This window comes from Nilaparvata lugens, chromosome 5, assembly GCF_014356525.2.
Source record: "Nilaparvata lugens isolate BPH chromosome 5, ASM1435652v1, whole genome shotgun sequence".
Taxonomy (NCBI): Eukaryota; Metazoa; Arthropoda; class Insecta; order Hemiptera; family Delphacidae; genus Nilaparvata; species Nilaparvata lugens.
The window spans coordinates 67,274,997-67,296,961 of NC_052508.1; the positions used below are offsets into that span (position 1 = coordinate 67,274,997).

The window sequence follows — 21,965 nt, forward strand, 5'->3', positions numbered from 1 at the left end:
AAGATCTGAGCCAGCTGGTGACAGGACAATAACGCTGGAGACATACGAGGTCTGCTATCTCTTCATAGTGAATGATTTGATCGAATCAACAGTGTTGCCAACAGTTTGCAAGTGGATAATCACATTTTCTCGAATTTCAATCCTATTTTCAATTTTAGGTGAAAATGTTACTGAACATTAATTTTAGAAATTTTCATGCTTAATCTTTTCAACTCAAAATTTTTTGTTTAAATTTTATCTTAAGCCTGATAATTGGGAATCTAAAATCGAACTTTACGTAGATGGGGCGGAGCTCCTGAAGTTTTTACAGATATGGGACCTGTGGCAGTTGATAGAGCTTATCAATTACTATTTTTGGTATAAATTTAATCGAAATCGTTGTAGCCGTTTTTGAGAAAATCGCGAAAAACCCTGTTTTTGACAACATTTTTGCCATTTAACCCGCCATCTTGAATTGCATTTGATCGAAATTATTCGTGTCGGATCCTTATATTGTAAGGACCTTAAGTTCCAAATTTCAAGTCATTCCGTTAATTGGGAGATGAGATATCGTGTACACAGACGCATATACACTCACACACACACACCACACACACACACACACACACACACACACACACATACGTGTGTGATATCGTGTACACAGACGCATATACACTCACACACACACACACACACAACACACACACACACCACACACACACACACACACACACACACCACACACACACACCACACACACACACACACACACACACACCACATACAGACCAATATTCAAAAACCACTTTTTTGGACTCAGGGTACCTTGAAATGTATAGAAATTTAGAAATTGGTGTACCTTAATTTTTTCGGAAAGCAGAAAGCAATACTTTCCTTACTTATGGGCAAGGAAAGTAAAAAGCTGTGATACACCAAACTGAATTTCAAAACAACATAAATTTAGTTATTTGGTAGGTATTCCATTCCAATTTTTTTCAAAAATTATAGAAAAATAGAAATCATTTTTAAAATAAGTAATTTCATTGGAAATAATTCTGAAATAACCTTTCAATTATTATTTATACCGGTACGAGTAGGTCTAACCTAAACGTGTAGGCTAACTGAAGCATGGATAAAGTCTAGGATGGTTATTTATCAACTTTTAAAATGTCATTTCAGGTATTTTAATTTGTGTTTCTCATACGGTAATGTCGAAAAATTATTTAATTGTTTCAAAAATAGATTTTAAATCAATTATACGACTTGTATACCAAAGTATTTTGATAGAATGAAGAAAAAAATGGCGGCTGAGAATATTGTTAGTCTACTTTTGTACAGTCACTGTCAAAAGTAAAAATAAAATATTCTGGCAAACTGACAACTGACAACATTGCAATGCTAGAGAGAGATATCTGTTTTGTTGTATGATAGAAAAGGACAGCAACAGTATTGTCAATCGTACACTGCCATTATAACGTGGACCTCACTATAGTAAGGAGGTAAACATATCAAAAGTCCCCACCCCCAACCCCTGTGCTAAGTGGGTGGGGGTGGTTCAAAGGTACCATTTTTTGGTTTTTCTCACATAACTCGAAAACTATGCATATTAAAACATAGATCAAATTAAAGAGAATTTTATGTTCTATCCTATTATATTAAGCGAGCAATTTTTGTATATATTTTTATATTTGGTTATTTATATTATTTTTTTTATATTTGGCTATTTATGTTTATGATATTATATTTATCTCGAAAACGTCTCTAACGATTTTCACGAAACTTGGAACATAGTTGGTTTAGGATATAAAAATTCGATTGCACTAGGTCTCATCCTTGGGAAAACTCGCTGACCGACATTAAAAGGATAACTCATCCTTGACTGAAACAGTTGTGGATAGTATGAAAGTGAGTGAGCGAGTGATTCTGTGGAAAATCAAAATATCGCATCCCCGAAATTCAAAAGCTGACGTATAGCCAGCTGTAAAATATAAACACGATCATTTTAGAGAATTGTGTTCTGTTTATCAATAAATAAAAATAGCGAGCGAAGCTCGGTGCCCCGATATTAACCCTTGAACTACCAACCTTCTTCACATACACGGAATACCAACTGGGGTAACTGGGTCACCCCAACAAGATTTCTGTTTTATATCTTTATTCTATATTTTTTCCATTAATTCATCTATGAAATGCATTACAAAAGCTTTTAATATAATTAAAAATAAATTTCTTTTGTTGAAAAATATGTTTTCAATCAAAAACTGACAGGACGAAAAAAATTGAGCATTCTATCAAACAGATGTAGGGGAAATGTTGTCAAATAATTAATTATGGCTATAGAGAAGCAATTTTTTCAAATTTAGATTTCAAGTGATCATTATGAATCAGGTTTGGCGAAAAAATGATAATTGGACATTAAATTTATATCTTATGCATTCCGATAATGGATGGAATATACCAAAAAATTGCATGACATGGAATACCAAGCGGGTAATAGAGTTACCCCAAGGATAAATCTGCTAATAATTGAAAAAATAAGAGGAATGAAATGATTTTATGAGAAAAAACAACTAAAGTGATATGTTTTTAACAAGTACTCAAGGTTTCAATGAAATACAACAACATTATCTACAAAAAAATGGGGAAAATGTGGGTTGGGGTAGTCCAATTACCCCGCTTGGTAGTGGAAGGGTTAAGCTCATGGTCAGCATGGATTTTTTCCATCGATTCTTAAGAAGTTATAAGAGCAAAAATAGCGAAAAATCATGTATTTTCCCCATTGTTTCATCATTTTTAATGGTATTGGTGTTTCATCAATTTGAGTAGAATTATTTAATAAATTTGTTGGTGCCTTTCTCTCTTAATATTTCGTAGAGATATATAGATATTTATAATTTTTATTTTATTTTACAATTTCAGGATAGAATTGTGTAAATTGTTTGCAAAAGCCCTCCATAAAAGTCGGACCAAAGATGGCAGAGATCCGATTCCGATAAGAGTCAACAAGCCCATTGACATGAAACACTTTATGGATATTTTTAAAGGGTAAGTTTACCGATTTTTAATTCTGTGATTATTTACTGCTTTCACATCAGGTGAGATGGGATCTTCCCGCAAGGGACTCTTCACCAACAAAAGCCGTACTCTACTTCATTTAAAACTATAGTGAGAACCACGTTATAATGGAAGTGTTTGATTAGCAATGGTATTGCTATCCAAATGTTCAAATCCATGAATGATGTATCATTCAACAATGCGAATAGGGCTATCTCTTTCTCGCTTTGCTCTGTTGCCAGATCGTCTTAAAACATACATCAAATTGAAGAGAATTTGATGCTCTATCCTATTATATTAAGCGAGCAATTTCTGTATATATTTTTATATTTTAACAATGTAGATTTGATAATTAATTAGTTAACTAAATATTTCATCTTAATTATGAAAATTCATCAATGTAGATTTGATAATTAACTAAATATTTCATCTTAATTATGAAAATCCATTATGAAATTATTATATTATTTCTTGCTTAATAAAATACCGGGTGATTCAATAAGGACTTTACAACTTTGATATAAATCTTCATATAAATCTTATTAAATAAGGTACAGAGCTGGTTTTGGTGTTGTTTTAAAGTAAAACACTTCAAGTTTTTTACCTTGAACTAAGAAGATGTTCTATGTGACTTCCGTTGGTTATCCTGCAGACATCCCATCGATAGACGATTTCTTCCCAGACTAGCATTTCAGGTGTATCTTGCTCAACAGCAGCGCAAATCCTTGCTCTCAGTTCTGGTAGAGTGGCTAGTAAAGGAGGTACGTACACACCATATCTTTATGAAACCCCATAAGAAAAAATCTAACGGTGTTAGGTCTGGGGAACGAGGGGGCCATGCAATTGGCGCATTACGGCCAATCCACTGATTCGGAAAGCGGTCATTAAGAAAATCCTGGACGTCAGTCAGATAGTGTGGTGGTGCACCATCTTGCATAAAGAAAACGTTTTGTTCTCGGTCATCCTCATCGGTCTTTGGTATCAAACATTTTTGCAACATATCAAGGTACACTATGCGGTATTTTCAAACTAAAATACACAGCTACCACGCTCGGGTCCAGTGAAGGCAGCCATCTTTGACGTACTAAGCGGTTGTAACTGCGGCTAGCGCTTGTGCGGCGCGACCAGGCTCTATTGGACTAAGCGAGTCAAAACTTGGAATGTTTTCCTTTAAAACAACACCAAAGCCAGTTCTGTACCTTGTTTAATAAGATTTATATGAATTTTCAAAGCTGTAAAGTCCTTTTTGAATCACCCGGGTATAATTGATTATTTTAAATGCGAATGAAGTGTTAATATTACATCAATAAACATGTATCAGCTACCATCTATAGAAGGCATTGTTTTTCTCCTATTTTTCTCCACTGCCATTATAACGTGGAATTCACTGTATACGAATTCACTTCATCAAATGATATACGAATTTACTTTTCATCATCAAAAGTTCTTGTTTGATTAAACGTGTTCCTAGCTTCAGATAAAAATAAATAATAAATTGCATCTCTTCAAATGCTAACGAATATTAAATAATTATTAAACGAAATTAAAATAGTTATTTGTGCAACTAGTGCGCAAAGTGACAGTTTGCTGCACCGAAAGAAACGTTTACGCCCGAGCCGTAGGCGAGGGCGGAATGGTTTCTTGAGTGCAGCAGAGGAACTTTGCGCACGTATTTCACATTAAGTTTTTCCTACAGTTACCATTGAATATGAAAAGTGGGTAATTATGGGTAAAATTGCCTGAAATGCATCAAATGTTTTTCTGTGTAATTTTATTATTGATAAAAACCTTAATTTATTGTCAAATTGAATAAAAATGTTGTCCTTGGTTATAATATCTAATTAATGCTGTGCTCGTTGTGCTTCGTTGCACCTCTGCTCACTATAGCAGCCCAGTCACTGTTACCAACTTCATTTTGATTTTGCTGCACTGTTGCTCCATATAACCTACTAAGTATTTTGCGTTGCCATGTTGCAAATCTGGAGTGCAGAAAAATTTTTCCCGCACTAGAGCGGAAAAGTGATTCTTTGCGTTCTGTAATCAGTGCAGCAATGGCCACTTTTCAAGGTAACAGTAGGAAAATATTATTCCTTGCTTAATAAAATATAATTGATAATTTTAAACGAGAATGAAGAGTTAATATTACATCAATAAACATGTATCAGCTACCTATAGAAGGCATTGACAAGACAGAGGATCGGCTACGGTTTTCTGATATCTTTCTCCATTGCCTCACTACTTTTACGAATTCACTTTACTTCATCAAATGATGTATACGTATGGATTGTAAATTGAGTGTGTAATTGAAGAATGTTGAAGTGACACATAACCTCTTGCTACATTTGGACTGTTGTATAAATTAGAATTGGAACCGTTTTGGGCGAAGTTAGCCTTTGGTACTTTTCTGAAAGTTGTATATTTCTGAATGAGTGAATAAATAAATATACGAATCTACTTTTCCTACAGTTACGTTGAAAAGTGGCCATTGCTGCACTGATTACAGAACGCAAAGAATCACTTTTCCGCTCTAGTGCGGGAAAAATTTTTCTGCACTCCAGATTTTCAACATGACAACGCAAAATACTTAGTAGGTTATATGGAGCAACAGTGCAGCAAAATCAAAATGAAGTTGGTAACAGTGACTGGGCTGCTATAGTGAGCAGAGGTGCAACGAAGCACAGCGCGCTAATTATTACTATTATATATTATAACCAAGGACAACATTTTTATCCAATTTGACAATAAATTAAGGTTTTTATTAATAAGAGCATCACACAGAAAAACATTTGATGGATTTCAGGCAATTTTACCCATAATTACCCACTTTTCATATTCAATGGTAACTGTAGGAAAAACTTAATGTGAAATACGTGCGCAAAGTTCCTCTGCTGCACTCAAGAAACCATTCCGCCCTCGCCTACGGCTCGGGCGTAAACGTTTCTTTCGGTGCAGCAAACTGTCACTTTGCGCACTAGTTGCACAAATAACTATTTCATCATCAAAAGTTCTTGTTTGATTAAACGTGTTCTTCCTAGCTTCAGATAAAAATAAATTATAAATTGCATTCCTTCAAATGCTAACGAATATCAAATAATATTATTAAACGAAATTCCAAAAAAATGCTCTCAACCACCCCGGAGACTTCTGCTACTTCAAATGGTAGTGAGGTCCACGTTATACAGTGGAGGAAGAGTTTAAACGTGTTCTTCCTAGCTTCAGATAAAAATAAATTGCATTCCTTCAAATGCTAACGAATATCAAATAATATTATTAAACGAAATTCCAAAAAAATTCTCTCAACCACCCCGGAGACTTCTGCTACTTCAAATGGTAGTGAGGTCCACGTTATACAGTGGAGGAAGAGTTATAATCTACGTTACAAAGTCATGGCTCAGTGCTAATAATTGGACCATAGTAAGGTCCACGTTATAATGGCAGTATTTGATTAACATAGGTGCTGCTATCCTTGTCTATCTCATACGACAACGCAGATAACGCTATCCTTTTCTACCTCTGCGACGATGCCGAGGTAGAAATATAATTTATCAATGAAACATCTAATCTCGAATATAAAATCCATTATTCAATCATTGAAGAATATTTTTCTCAATTAATAAAATATAATTGACTATTTCAAACATGAATGAACAGCTAGTGAGGTCTACGTTTATATAATCTCGTGGTATTTGAGATAATAAATCTCAAATTAAAAACAAATTTGATGGATTAAAAAATTAAAAATTTAAAATCCATTGTAGAATTTGTTTAAAATTTCATTTTTAATCCATTTTTGGAATTTTATGTATTGAAAACAAATTATTATAAACGTTATAATGACAGTGAAGAAAGATAGGATAACATCGTTGCCAATTCTCTACCTTGCCACTATTTTCTATAGAGGATAAGATAAGATAAGATTCTTTATTTCGCATCCAATTTACAACAACGGAACAGCGCACAAAACTAAAAAAAGATAGCAAATAAGAATAATAAAACAATACTTAAGACAACTTTTTAACAGAATAAATATGAAATTTGCTGATAATACTAATTGTATTAATTCTCATTATAGGATGATGAAATGTAATCTTGCACAGCTACTCTGTTTTACAAAAATACACCATAATTAATGCACGAAATAAAATACTGCATGCATGCATGAGGATAGCTGATACCGGTATATCTGATGTAATTATTAACTGTTCATTCTTGTGCTAAATGGTTGAATAATACAAATTTATATCTGAGATTGAATATGATATTAACTGAAATAATAATAAACATACAGGGTGCAGCAGCGAAACTTTCTTTTTTAAATTAAATAAAACTCTTTGAATGGATCAGAAAGTTTCCATTTATTTTTTGTAATATAGACACATATATAAAGTTTTGTTTCAATTAGTTTTGAATATCAAATCAGGTAGGTGACGTCCCCCATTCTCCATACACTGAGTAAACCGTTTTTGGTGTTTGTCATGACTCCTGCCAGCATTGCAGGCGTTATGTTGGCAATTTTTCCCCTGATATTGGTCTTCAAATCTTGTAGGGTCCTTGGACGGTTCAAATAAACAAGGGATTTAAAAAACACCCATAGAAAAAATCACAAGGGCTAAATTGGGAGATCGGGCTGGCCACTCCAAATCGCTCCTAATTGAGATGAGGCGTCCTGTAAAGTGCTCCCTCAATTGAAGTCACGTTCAGAATGTTCCTGCACAATTGCCTTCTTGTATGAATGGAAATGAAGATCATCATAGAGAATTCGTCTCACAGAACGATTGGAAAGTCTAGGATCAGACGCATGTTTGCGCGCAGAACGCTGTGGTGATCTCAACATTGAAACTCTCGCTGCCCCAATGTTCTCAGGTGACCTAATGGGCCGAGGGTCTCCAGTTCCTCGTCTTGTCACACTTGCAGTTTGTCTGAACGTAGTGACCCACGTAACAATTGATTTCTGGTCCGGGACAGTAGCCAAAGGGGTAGATTAAAGCGAGTTCGAAATGCGCGCTGGGTTGTGATCACAAAAGATCCGCTCGAAAAATGAGTTTCAACTGCAAATGCACGCTTCTCATTGTTCCAAAGCTTGATGGCGAATGAACATGTGGGGAAGAAAACTTGATGATCTGATCGCTCTAACGAGAGCAAATTTGCTCCACTACCTCCATAAACAAAGCCGTTGTGCATTCGTGTGACGTCAACACAGGTAGGGCTCCTACACCAATAAAAATTCGTTGATTGCAGCTGATCCGTATCAGCTAGTGTTTTTATTGGTGTAGCCAATACCTGTGCTGCCGTTGTGCATTCGTGTGACGTCAGCACAGGTATTGGCTACACCAATAAAAACACTAGCTGATACGGATCAGCTGCAATCAACGAATTTTTATTGGTGTAGGAGCCCTACCTGTGTTGACGTCACACGAATGCACAACGGCTTTGTTTACGGAGGTAGTGCATCAGCTGCAGGCGTTTGAACTGTGGTTGTATCGGAGCATTCTTCGTATTTCATGGACAGAAAGGGTGAGGAATTCTGAGGTATTAGAACGAATTGGGACTACAGTGGAGGTTCTTTACTGTATTAAGAGTCAGAAGCTTCAGTATTTTGGACATGTGATGCGCAATGAGAAGTACAGATTCCTGCAGTTGATAATGGAGGGCAAGATTGAAGGAAGACGCCGGCCTGGAAGAAGGAAAACATTCTGGTTAAAGAACCTGAGAGAGTGGTTCAACATTGACTCAACATCTCTGTTCCGAGCTGCAGTCAATAGAATCCAGATTGCATTGATGATCGCCAATCTCCGTCGCGGAGCCGGCATATAGAAGAAGAAGAAGTGCATCAGCTGACTGAATGACGTTCACTTTAAAAAAGAAAGTTTTGCTGCCGCAGCCTCCTTCAGCTATCGGCTTAATAGCCAAGTTTTTGATTTTGTTTGATGAACTATGAGTAGAGGACTTGGAATCCTATAAGGAATATTTTCTATTTTCATTGTTGATTTTTTCATCGTTCTTTTCATATTTCACAGGATAGAGATTCGTTGTGGCAAAAAACCCAATGAAATTCTGTATCATGTTACCGATGATTCGGAGGCACGAGAGTGTTTCTCAGAGAACTATTTCTGCCCGATAAAAGGTGTTATTTTCTACAAAGTTCTGAGAGGTGAATATACGCCATTATTTATCTATGCTATGTTTGAGATTAATTTTTTTCTGGTCCTTCAAAATTATTCCTTTAATATGAATATTTCCTATATTAGCAATAATAATGTTGAATGTTTCTTCTGTTTGGGTTTGAATTATCATAATTTAAAAATCTACTTTGTGAAAATAATTAAGAATTGATAATTTTGTGAAGTGAACAATTACAAGACAGTGCCGGTTGCACAACAGCCGGTTAAATTTTAACCGTGATTAATTCCACGAGAACCAATCAGAGAAGCCGTCTTTTCAAAAACGCCTTCTCTGATTGGTTCTCATAAAATTAATCACGGTTAAAATTTAACCGACTGTTGTGCAACCGGGCCTTAATCTTACGGACTATGTGTAACCTTATCTAAATTTGGGAGAGGAATAGCACAAGGTTACCTTATTATTTCTCTCCCTATCATTTTTGATGATGTACTTATTGTATGAGTCAATAAAGAATAAAGATAAGTTTGGAATTTCCTAAGGAGTTTGATGTACCACTGATTCTAGTTGAACCCATTAATAATGCTACTGTTTAATTATTCACTTTGTATCTGGACTGTACTGAGGAATTATTATTTTGTTTATCTAAATTCTAAATTAGTTTTGGATTTTGAGCTGCTAAGTTCACCACTTATTATGTAACCAAAAAACAGTCTTACCTCATTCATCGCTTTAAAATTATCGAGATTGGACTCATGCAACGTTATTAGCTTATCTGATAGTGAAAGTTTTTGTGATTTTTCTGCCTTCAAATTTATCAAATTTTTAAAAATTTTCAATTTATTTATTCATTTTCAAGTGTATTAATCATTTGTTTCATCTTTCTGATCAACCCAGATACAAAATTTTTAGTATATTCATTTATTTATACATTGATACATACCACGGTATTTAGATGAAAACGGTAGTGGTCATGAAATGTGTGCGCAGTGGTCAGCCAGTTAGATTGCGTCATCGCCACCAACCGAGGTTTTTAACACCTATTGGCAATTTATGAAACTTATTTGTTAAAAACAGATGATTGGATATAAAATGACGTCAGCTACACCGGAAATTTAGCACAAACATGCGCGTGACACCTACCGTCTTCCTCTATTTACCATGATACATACAATATCAGTTTTTAGTAGAGTAGAGTGGGATAGTACTCTTCCACTTGCCTTCCCCTACCACCGCTTCTCACTCTAATCTACCACTGCTATGCTTATGAAAAAAAAGTCTCGAGCTAGTAGAGTAGAATAGGCTATCAAGTTTAAGAAATATTGTTATTTATTGAAAAATATTAATTTATTAAAGTGTTTAACTGTTAATTTATCAGTCTCGAGCTAGTAGAGTAGAGTCGTGCCGTAGACTATCAAGTTTAAGAACATAATTATCAATTTGTTGAAAAACATATTAAACTATCAGTTTAAGCATATATCAATGCTTTTTGTAAAACTCTTGTGGCTTAAGGGCGATAATGAATGTTCCGTATTGACATTTTAAGGTTAGTTCTGTTCACTAGACAACACACTTTACCTACTCTTCTCAATTGTAGTGAAAACAGTTACTCGACCAAGTAAGTAGAGTAGAGTTAGCTCGGTAGAGTTAGTATCCAATTACTCGACCACTAACTCTACTAGTGAAAATCAGCGTTATGGGCCGGTTTCCGAGCTCGGGATTTAGCTAAGTTCTAGACATTAAACAGCTGGAGTCAGAAAATTGGGAGTAGTCGTAGTCATAGTCAAAGTCACGTTTAAATTAAATTTCGAAAATCTAGAAAATTGGACACAAAATAAAATAAGGAGAGAATAGTGTAGTTTCAGCTATTTTAAATTAATTAGGAATGTTTCATTCATGTCGTCAAAAAAACGTTCCCAATTATAGAATGAGAAAATAAAGATCATCATAAAAACTGCGACTACGCCCCGTTTCGGAAAGCCAATTTTCTGACTCCAGATTTTAAAATCTAGAACTTAGCTAAATCCCGAGCTCGGGAACCGGCCCCAAGTGACTCTTACTTACCTTGGTGACCTTCAACTTTGCATGAGCTATTTGAGTCACTTGCCTTTTCAACTGATTTTTCATTGATTCCAGAACCATGGCTATTGTGTCTACGCAGGGGAAATAAATATGACTATTTCAATACCAAGACTGGGAAAATCTATTCAACAGCACCAGAATGTCTCAATGCAAGTGCTGTGTGAGTATTGAATTGAATTGAAATAGTATATTTCGCACCTAGAGCAGAAAATGAGATTTTTCCGGCTCGAAATCGGTTTTCAAGTCCGAGGCCGTAGGCCGAGGACTAGAAAAGATTGAGAGCCGGAAAAACATTTTTGCCCGTGGTGCAAACGATATTTTTCGCCACACTACATGTATTGCTGACAAAATAAATAAAGAATACTTGTTATCATACCTCTCTCTTGATTTTAGTGGTAGAAGATTTGCAGTCAGGATTTCAGATTCTTTTGAAATTTCACTTGGAATATCACGGGCGTCGTCATCTTCAAGCATTTTTGAAAATTCGGAATGCGCTAATCAACAATAAATAATTGAATAAAAATGGTTGCGAAGCGAATGCTAAATTAGTTCCATTCGAAATTGGAACTGAAATCATGGCGACTTTGATGAAGAAAGTGGACACTCGCCCGATCAAGCGGATGACTTATTAACTACGGACTTCTAAGCGGCTGGAAAGAGAACACTTTCTGGCCGAGACCGGAAAAGAAACCTGTTTCTTACGTCAGACGAGAGTCTTCTGCAAACAAGGTCTTTCAGATCTACGTAGGGAATGGAAAACAGCTGCTTTCTGTGCAGTGTGGCGAAAAATCTTTATTCATAAACATGTACAGGTACATAAGGAACAGCGTCATTAAACAAACAAGCATAGACATAAAAGGTTGTAGAAGTAGTAAAAAGTAGTAGGTCTTAAACATCCTATATAAAATGTGAAAAATATTTCACATAGACCTATTCTTAACCTTGTTTTTCAAACAATTTATTAAGTGTTCAATTTATTTCAAAAATATAAACATAATTCATGTTAGAGTGACATTCATGTTATAAAGTCAGAACCTGATTAACATTGGTTTGATATCCTTGTCTATCTTGAGACAAAGCAGATAGCTCTATCCTTCGCAATGTTGCCGGATCGTTTGTAAACTATCTAAAACATAATGTACTACTAAATATTTAGGAAACTCCTTTGAAATAATGAGAAATAGTTTTTTGTATATCTAGAGTGAAAAGTGCTGTTTTTTCCCTGAGGGAGAATAAACATTTTTTACTCGTGATATACCGTACACAACATTTTTCCTCCACCTACATCTTTATAAAAACTGCGAAATGAAATATTTTTTAAAAACGTACGTGACCAAACAATGTGTTACAACATAATCTAAAAAGTAAACAGAAACAGCTGGCTTGTAATCATAGTTCTCCGCCGACAGCGCTATCTGTCGGCAAAAGTTGTAACAACAATTGCCGCCACAACTACAGCTATGCTGAAGTTCCCGTTTCTAATTTGATTAGTTAATAAGGAATATTCGTTGGCTGGTATTTTGAATAGCATGGAATATAAAAAAAAATCTTTTTCTACAACTGCGCGTAAAGAAAGAATTTACATACTCAATTCTCCTCGTAAAACAGCTTATTTCTGAGGAGAATCTACTTTTTCGCTCGCTAACCATCTGCACAAGCGCAGTAGATTTTCTTTACGCTTGCAAATCATTCGCGCATGCGCAGAACAGTTTCTTTACGCTCGCTAATCAGCTGATGATAAGCAGCTCGCCAAAAGACAAACCACTCTCGGTCAGATCTTTCTTAACCTAAAAAGTCGGTAGTTGTACCGATTCTACAGCCATGATGGATATCAGTGTAGACGAATTATTATAAAATCCGCCAGATATAAGTAATTTAACAGGTTTGTGCAGTTGTAGAAAAATTTTTGTATGTAATTCGGGCGTAATGCTTCTTTATCGCTCTTGCAAAATTATTACGCTCCGCTTCGCGTCGCGTGATAACTGTTTTGCGCGAGCGATAAAGTCAGGTATTACGCTCTTAATACATAAATAGCTATTATACATTTTTCAAGTGGAGTGATATGAAGTTTGTAATAATTTTAGCATACAAACTTATATTTCATATGTTGATCAAATCTGGTTGAGGTATTGAATTTAGTTGGCTCAATGACTGACTACTCTATATGCTTCCCATGTTATTTAAATGGAGTCACTTTTCTTCCCTAGGGAGTTTTTCTGTTTTTTACTACCGAGAGCGAAAAAGTGACACTTTAGTATTATGTTTCAGGGAGTTAAGTAAGTACTTTAGACAGTAGGTGGAGGAAAATGTATTTTCTTTGCAAATAAAATATATTTGAGTTAGAGTTGATCTTCATTAACAAGAATCATCGTTCATTAGTACATCAAATACACCAGAATGACTTGAATCAAGTCTGGTTTTGGAAGGCGGTGGTAACAGAGAATCGGCAACTCTGTAGTCTTATAATTTCTACTGACCTCTAAGAATCTCACCAATGTTAATCAAATACTGTCATTATAACGTGGACCTCGTCATAGTCCAATCATTAGCACTGAGGGGTCGCAGAGAATCGCCAGCCCTCAAAACCATCACAACCAAAAAAATTGGGCTATTTCGTCAAACTGGGACGACGACAAACTAGGTCGCTTAACGCACACGACAAGCTTGGTTTACTCGCGGAAATCCACGCGAAAAATTCTATTGACCAAACGCAGGCAACGTTTTTCGTCGAATGTGGCATCTTTTTACAGAGCTGTAGGTGATTATTTTGTCAATGAGTTGAGATTCATATTGTTGGTTGAATATTACAAAGGACAATATTATTAAGAATCATTGAATATTAACGTTTGTATAAGTAATAAATAGTATTCCATTTTATTCATCATATTCAACTATCAATTTCGAGTAACTGGTCAAGCAGTCAACGGTTCGGTTAATAGAATTTTTCTATTGAGTAGAGCCAGGATGATGATCATTAATAATATTAGAATTACTAACCTATAAAATAGATAACCCAAATTGACCACCTTCTCTGATCTGAGCCTATAAATATCTTAGTTTTGTTTCCAATACAGTTAGATACTAGAAGGAGATTTAAAGAAAATGATATTAACATTATGTTTTCATGAATCTATTGATTCCATGAATATGATGGAATTCCCCAATTTAAGAATATTACTAAAACTAATGATGACTCCTATAAAACACTTTTAACAGGCCTATTTACTTTCCAGCCTTTTCAATGTTACTACAAACTAAGAGGAATACAGGTTCAGTGCTGCCAAAAAATGATAGATGTAAAATAGGAATAGACCCAGTTTGTCTTTCACTGTTCCACTTCGGCAGCGTTCGTAAAAACTGACCATTTTTTTGGTGTGTGGCGGCTTTCAGGGCAGACGGAACTCCGGCGACCCAGCACTGAGTCATGACTTTGTAACGTGAAATTTGTGTTTTTCAGGGACTGTTTCACGACCAGAAGGGTGTGGAATTGGGAGGCCGGCGTTGGAGTGAGGCATGAAGAGCCCATGGACAACGTCCTCCACTATACACAACTCAAGAGATACATTGACAACTACTTCATGCAATGCAGATGAAAGCTGTTCAATTCAACAAAAATGCTCATCGCCACACAAAACGCCCCACAAAGTATTGATTGACAATATATATTTTTATTTTTTATCACTGACTGAAATATTTTCTAGGATACTTGCAGTTGATATTTTGTATTCATTTTCAAACTGATGAAGAAAATCGTACTTTTAATTTTGATAGTGTAGGAATCGGATTATGAGTTTATGTACATCTGATGTACAGGATAATTTAAAGGCTGTGCAAAGGCTAAAAATAAACTTTCTACTGGTGATATTTTTGAAAGTTTGTCAATTTGTATATCATCAAGCTATCAAAATGAAAAATTTTTCTCAGGAAAACATTTTTTCCCGATCATTACTTTTTGAGATATGAACGCCTATTGTTCAAATTCTTGGGACAGAACATTTCAAATTCGTGAGATATAAATCCAAGAGATTTAGAGGATAGATTCTTCATGGTATTGTTGATCTAGTAAAACAAAATTGTTCTCAAAATATAGATTTTTGAGAAAGTTATTCAATTTACCAAAAATAACTCAACTAAAAGCTATTTTTGGTAAATTGGATAACTTTCTCAAAAATCTATATTTTGAGGATAGATATTTTAGAGGATAGATTCATCATGGTATTGTTGATCTAGTAAGACAAAATTGTTCTCAAAATATAGATTTTTGAGAAAGTTATTCAATTTACCAAAAATAACTCAACTAAAAGCTATTTTTGGTAAATTGAATAACTTTCTCAAAAATCTATATTTTGAGAACAATTTTGTTTTACTAGATCAACAATACCATGATGAATCTATCCTCTAAATCTCTTGGATTTATATCTTACCAAATTTGAAATGTTCTGTCCCAAAAATTTAAACTTTAGTCGCTCATATCTCAAAAAGTAATGATCAGAAAAAAATTGTTTTTCTGAGAAAGCTTTTTCATTTTGATAGCTTGATGATATGCAAATCGAAAAACTTTGAAAAATATAACCAGTAGAAAGTTTTTTTTCGCCTTTGCACAGTCTTAAAAGGACTTGACAACTTTGAAATCACATGAATAATAATTGAAACTACTTACAGAATTGAGAAAGGTGTCATTTTGTTATAAAACACTTCAGGTTTAAGGTGGGGGTGTTATTTTGGTTTGATGTTACAGCCGTTGGTAATGCGACATACATCCCACCGATAATCGATTTCCTCTTGCCACACTTGTACCAGCATATCAGGCGTAACTTGTGTAACTGCAGCGATCCGAATGTGATCCAATTTCAGAGATCATTAAGGACCGGTTTACGAGCTTGGGATTTAGGTAAGCTCTAGACTTTAAACAGCTGGAGTCAGAAAATTGGCTTTCCAAAACGAGGCGTAGTCGCAGTAAATAGATATATCTTCAAATAAATATTCACTTTCTCATTTCTATAATTGGAAACGTTTTTCCTTGACGAAATAAAACATTCCTCAATAATTCAAAATAGCTTAAACTTTACACAATTCTCTCTTCATTTTTTGTGTTAAATTTTCTAGTTTTTTCGAGATTTAATTTAAACGAGACTTTGACTATGACTACGACTACGCCCCGTTTTGGAAAACCCATTTTCTGACTCCAGCTGTTTTAAGTCTAGGACTTAACTAAATCCCGAGCTCGGAAACCGGACTAAGATTTTCTGGTAGAGGCGGAACATAAACCTTATCCTTGATGAAACCCCACAGGAAGAAATCCATCGGTGTTAAATCCGGTGAGCGAGGTGGCCGTGCAATTGGCCCTGCTCGGCCAATCCAGCGAAGTTGAAAGCAAGTATCTAGAAACTCCCAAACTTCTCCGTGGAAATGAGCTGGTGCACCGTCATGCTAAACAAGACTAAGTGTCCTTTTGACTGATGACGGTGCATCAGCTAATTTTCACGGAAAAGTTTGGAATTTTCTAGAAAATTTCAACTTGCATAGCCACCTCGCTAACCGGATTTAACACCGATGGATTTCTTCCTGTGGGGTTTCATCAAGGATAAGGTTTATGTTCCGCCTCCATCTTAATGATCTCTGAAATCGGATCACATTCGGATCGTTGCAGTTACTCAAGTTACGCCTGATTTGCTGGTACGAGTGTGGTAAGAAATCGATTATCGGTGGAATGTATGTCGCATTACCAACGGCTGTCACATCGAACCAAAATAACACCCCCACCTTAAACTTGAATTGTTTTGTAACAAAATGACACCTTTCTCAATTTTGTAAGTAGTTTCAATAAATATTTATGTGCTTTCAAAGCTGTAAAGTATTTTTATAATCATCCTGTACATTTCATTAATCACTGAATAAAGCTGGATTTGCAGACAACAATGACTTACAGTGCGTAGTAAAAATATAGAGTTGTAATTAGACTATTCCCTCTAAGGTAGGCTGAGAGAGTATGAATTGTACCGTACCAATAGAACTAGGAGAGAAAAGTAACTGTGTATTCCAAATTAAGGTTTGAAGCAGTTTTGGGCAAATGCCTGTTGTTTTTACCTGAATTGTATTTGCATATGAATAAATAAATAAATAAAATATAATTCCTATAAGTTCTTATTGTATTATTCATACTCATTAGGCCGAGCTTAAGTCGTGGGAATGATATTTTCACTGTCGTGTGCGAATCCAGCTTACGGCACGATTTCACAAAAAATGAAAACTGGGTTTGATCGAAAGATGGTTCTAATTCCAACCAAAAATAATTTTTGAAAACAAACTTGAAATCATCTGCCCATTCTCCAGATCTAACTGTCGTTCTATCTCTGACTAGATCAAACTGTCGTTCAAATCTAGCTTTCGTTTTTGGTGAAATCGGGCCTATGTTTCTTTCATTTTTCATACTTGACTTTATATATCTCACTTTTGTTTTTGACATAGATGTATGGAAGAGTACATGACTGAGAAAATTAAAAGTTTTATAAAAGACTTGATAATATGATTTTTGTTCAAACTAGTTCATTTGAAATGTTTCATTTCATTTTTTACTGGATATAAATTCTCAGTAGTCTGAAATTAATCGAACTTTGTCTTTTCTGCCAAAGGTTGTGATTTAGCCTACAATTTGTACACATCTTTGTTTTATATATAATAAAATATGTTGACTTTCTGCTGATAAACAAATTATTGGATAAACCCCTTCAAGAAGCTGGATTTTCATAGTAATAGAATAAAACTTTATTTATTTACAATGCGAATTACACTAATATAATAACATTGGAAGATAAACTAATAAGATAGTCCTTGTGCTATTTTTTCCAAATTTATAGGTGACAAAGTCACTTGATTGACAACAGTCACTAGGCTATCGCCTATTTTAACGTCAGTTATAAAAAAGGTAGGTAGAAGACAGGGATTATCTTGTCTTCACCCTCAACGAAAGCAAACTATAATGGACCTCTGGAAAATGCAAACCTTCCAGATTTAGTTGATATTTGGGTTATGGATAGAGGTTGACCTAACAAGTGTTGTGCTATAATATGAGACGATTCGCTACAATACAGGGTGAGTTATTCACTGAAAACATAAAATCTTACTTCCACTCTCAGATCAGAAAAATCGCTCATCTTCAAATGCTTATAACTCAAGAATAGGAATGAATTTGGCCAATGTGATGACATAATTATTGTTCCTTTCGTCAAGTACTATCATTCCTGAGCGATTTTAATTACTGACCATTTTTGCAAAAATCCATGATGGATCTCATGGAAAATGCAAATCTTCCAGATTTAGTTGATTTTCGGACTATGGATAGAGGTTGAGGTTGACCTAACAAGTGTCGTGCTATAATATGAGACGATTCACTACAATACAGGGTGAGTTATTCACTCAAACATAAAATCTTTATTATTAAACAAAATTCCAATTAAATGCTGTAAATCACCCCGAAGACTTCTGCTACTGACAGCCGATACCTTGGCGGAGGCTTCCAAGTGGTTCACAGCGAATGGCTTTAAACTAAACGAGGATAAAACTCAGCTTATGACATTTGGTCTCAGGGACTATACACACAACAATAACAATAGTTTAAAGTTTTTGGGCTTAATGTTTTGATCACAGGTTGACCTGGGAACCCCACATAAATCTATATATCTGTTAAGGCAGTTGAAGAATCTTGTACCGGAAAAATACCTCAGAAACTCATATTTTGCTTTTTTCCAAAGCATAATTTCATACGGAATTTTAGAATATGGAAACAGCTGTCACATCAATAAGGTCTTGCTTTTGCAGAAAAAGGCTATTAGAATATTGACCGGTGCAGGGTATCTAGAGCACTGTCGACCTCTTTTCAAAAAAACAAAAATATTGACTGTCATAAACCTCTATATATTTCAAGTAATCATGCACACTAGAAAGAATCTCCATAGCTTGAATAAAAGATCCAATATCCATGCTTATAACACCAGGATAAAAGACCTCATTGATATTCCATATCAACGTCTTGTCATAAGCATGAAACACTATGACAGCATAGGCTTGAGAATGTACAATAAGTTGCCATTGGATATGAAATGTTGTGAAAATATTGTTATTTTAAAAAATTACTTTTTTAGTGGCTGATTTTAAGACCTTTCTATTGTTTGACAGAGTTCTTCGATTCTACTTGATGTAATTTATTCTACTTTGTGACTTTAAACTATTGCTTTGACTCTATTATTTTGTAATATTGTATTACTATGACTTTGTCAATTACCTATATTGGTCTACGACAGTAAAATCTATTTATTTATTTATTTATTATTACTGCAAATATTGACAACAGGGTAAACAGCTAGATGGAAATTCGATGAGCGCTACTATACAAAAATTATTTTTCAGCCCGGGAATCGAACCCAGTACCTCCCAATTGCCGGTCAGGAATGCTTACCATTACACTGACAATCTCTGAATAGATTGTCAATCAAACTGACAATCTCTGGATAGCAGCGCTCATTTTATACTAAGCCATAGCGGCCAGCCAGTCTACAGATGAAAATTACTGAGTTATTGCAATTATTCAAATGCTAATGAATTAATATTATTAAACGAAAATCAAAATTAAATGCTGTAATTCACCCCGAAGAGGTGATGAAAATTCGACGAGCGCTAAAATTCAAAAATTATTTTTGAATATTCAATATTTTTTACTTTCCTTGCCCTATTACCATATGTAAGGAAAATATTGCTTTCCGAAAAAAATAAGGTACTCCAATTTCTAAATTTCTATACGTTTCAAGGTCCCGTGAGTCCGAAAAAGTGGTTTTTGGGTATTGGTCTGTATGTGTGTGTGTGTGTGTGTGTATGAGTGTATGTGCGTCTGTGTACACGATATCTCATCTCCCAGTTAACGGAATGACTTGAAATTTGGAACGTAAGGTCCTTACACTATAAGGATCCAACACGAACAATTTCGATCAAATACAATCCAAGATGGCGACTAAAATGGCGAAAATGTTGTCAAAAACAGGGGTTTTCGCGATTTTCTCGAAAACGGCTCCAACGATTTTGATCAAATTTAATCCTGGAATAGTCATTGATAAGCTATATCAACTGCAACAAGTCCTATATCTGTAAAAATTTCAGGAGCTTTGCCCCATCTATGCAAAGTTTGATTTTAGATTCCCAATTATCAGCCTTCATATACAATTTAAACAAAAAAATTCAAGTGGAAAAGATTGAGCAAGGAAATATCTGCAATTAATGTCCAGTAACATTTCCACCTAGAATTGAAAATAAGCTTGAAATCCGAGAAAATGTGATTATTAAATTGCAAGCTGTTGGCAACTGTTGGTTCCAAAGACCTTAAAGAGATATAGACCCACAATGCCTATGCCTTCCCAATTATAGCTCTTACTTGAAATTGAAGGCCGCCATTGGGGCATTTTAGCACGAGATATTATATCTATATATATTTGTAATACTATAGATCACAAAGGCATTGGTGGCATTGGTATGTAATAATCTTTTGGGTTGCCCCCTCAATGGCGGATTTCAATTCCAAGTACGACACTAGCGCTGCATGTGAGTCTATGCATCTTTAAGGTCTTTGGTTGGTTCTATTTAATCATTCACTACGAAGAGATAGCAGATATATAGTGTGTTTCCAGCGTTATTGACCTATCACCAGCTGGCTCAAATATTTGAATAGTAGACTTGAGATGCGCGAGTACACTAGCGTCAGGTGATCAATTTTCTTAACGGCAAGGAAAGTTGTTTGAGTGTGCCACACCAGATTTTTAATAGTAGCGCTCATCGAATTTCATCTAGCTGTTTACCCTGTTGTCAATATTTGCAGTAGCAGAAGTTTCCGGGGTGATTCACAGCATTTAATTGAAATTTCGTTTAATAATAATTATTCATTAATAAGCATTTGAACAAATACAACTTCCAATTTATTTCCATCTATAAAATCCTTTCCTCCACTCACAGATCAGAGAAATCACTCATCTTCAAATGCTTATAACTCAAGAATAGGAGAGATTTTCGCCAATGTGATGACATATTATTGTTCCTCTCATCAAATACTATAATTAGTGAGAGTTTGAGATTTCAATTTTTGACCATTTCTGCAAAAATCCATGACCAGATAAATCATCTGTTGTACTGTAGAAATAATATAGTTAATAGTTTAATAATCATTGTAGGACTGGGTGAGAATGCTATTGGGAAAGTGAGAATAAAAATCTGGTGTGGCGCACTCACACAACTTTCCTTGCCGTTATGAAAATTGATCACCTGACGCTAGTGTTCACGCGCATCTCAAGTCTACTTATAAACAAAGATCTGAGCCAGCTGGTGACAGGACAATAAGGCTGGAGACATACGAGGTCTGTTATTTCTTCATTGTGAATCATTTAATAGAATCAACAGTTGCCAACAGTTTGCAATTGGATAATCACATTTTCTCGAATTTCGTGCCTATTTTCAATTTTAGGTGAAAATGTTACTAAACATTAATTGTAGAGATTTTCATGCTCAATCTTTTCCACTCGAAATGTTTTAGTTAAATTGTATCTGAACCCTGGGAATCTAAAATCAAACTTTGCATAGATGGGACGGAGCTCCTGAAATTTTTACAGATATGGGACTTGTGGCAGTTGATAGTGCTTATCAATGACTATTTTAGGTATAAATTTAATCAAAATCGTTGGAGCCGTTTC

The 21,965-nt window shown here is 35.0% G+C and overlaps 1 protein-coding gene across 2 annotated transcripts in view; it reads left to right on the top strand.

Moving 5' to 3' along the window:
* LOC111046709 (cap-specific mRNA (nucleoside-2'-O-)-methyltransferase 1) overlaps positions 1 to 14,855 on the top strand; it is a 60,421-nt gene extending 45,566 nt beyond the window's left edge. For both annotated transcript variants that reach the window (XM_039429131.1, XM_039429130.1), the window contains exons 13-16: positions 2,902 to 3,027; positions 9,054 to 9,187; positions 11,293 to 11,398; positions 14,696 to 14,855. In XM_039429131.1, the coding sequence (XP_039285065.1) occupies positions 2,902 to 3,027; positions 9,054 to 9,187; positions 11,293 to 11,398; positions 14,696 to 14,831 (502 nt within the window). In that variant the 3' untranslated portion in view covers positions 14,832 to 14,855. The remainder of the gene's footprint in view (positions 1 to 2,901; positions 3,028 to 9,053; positions 9,188 to 11,292; positions 11,399 to 14,695) is intronic.
* Positions 14,856 to 21,965: the final 7,110 nt, after the last annotated feature.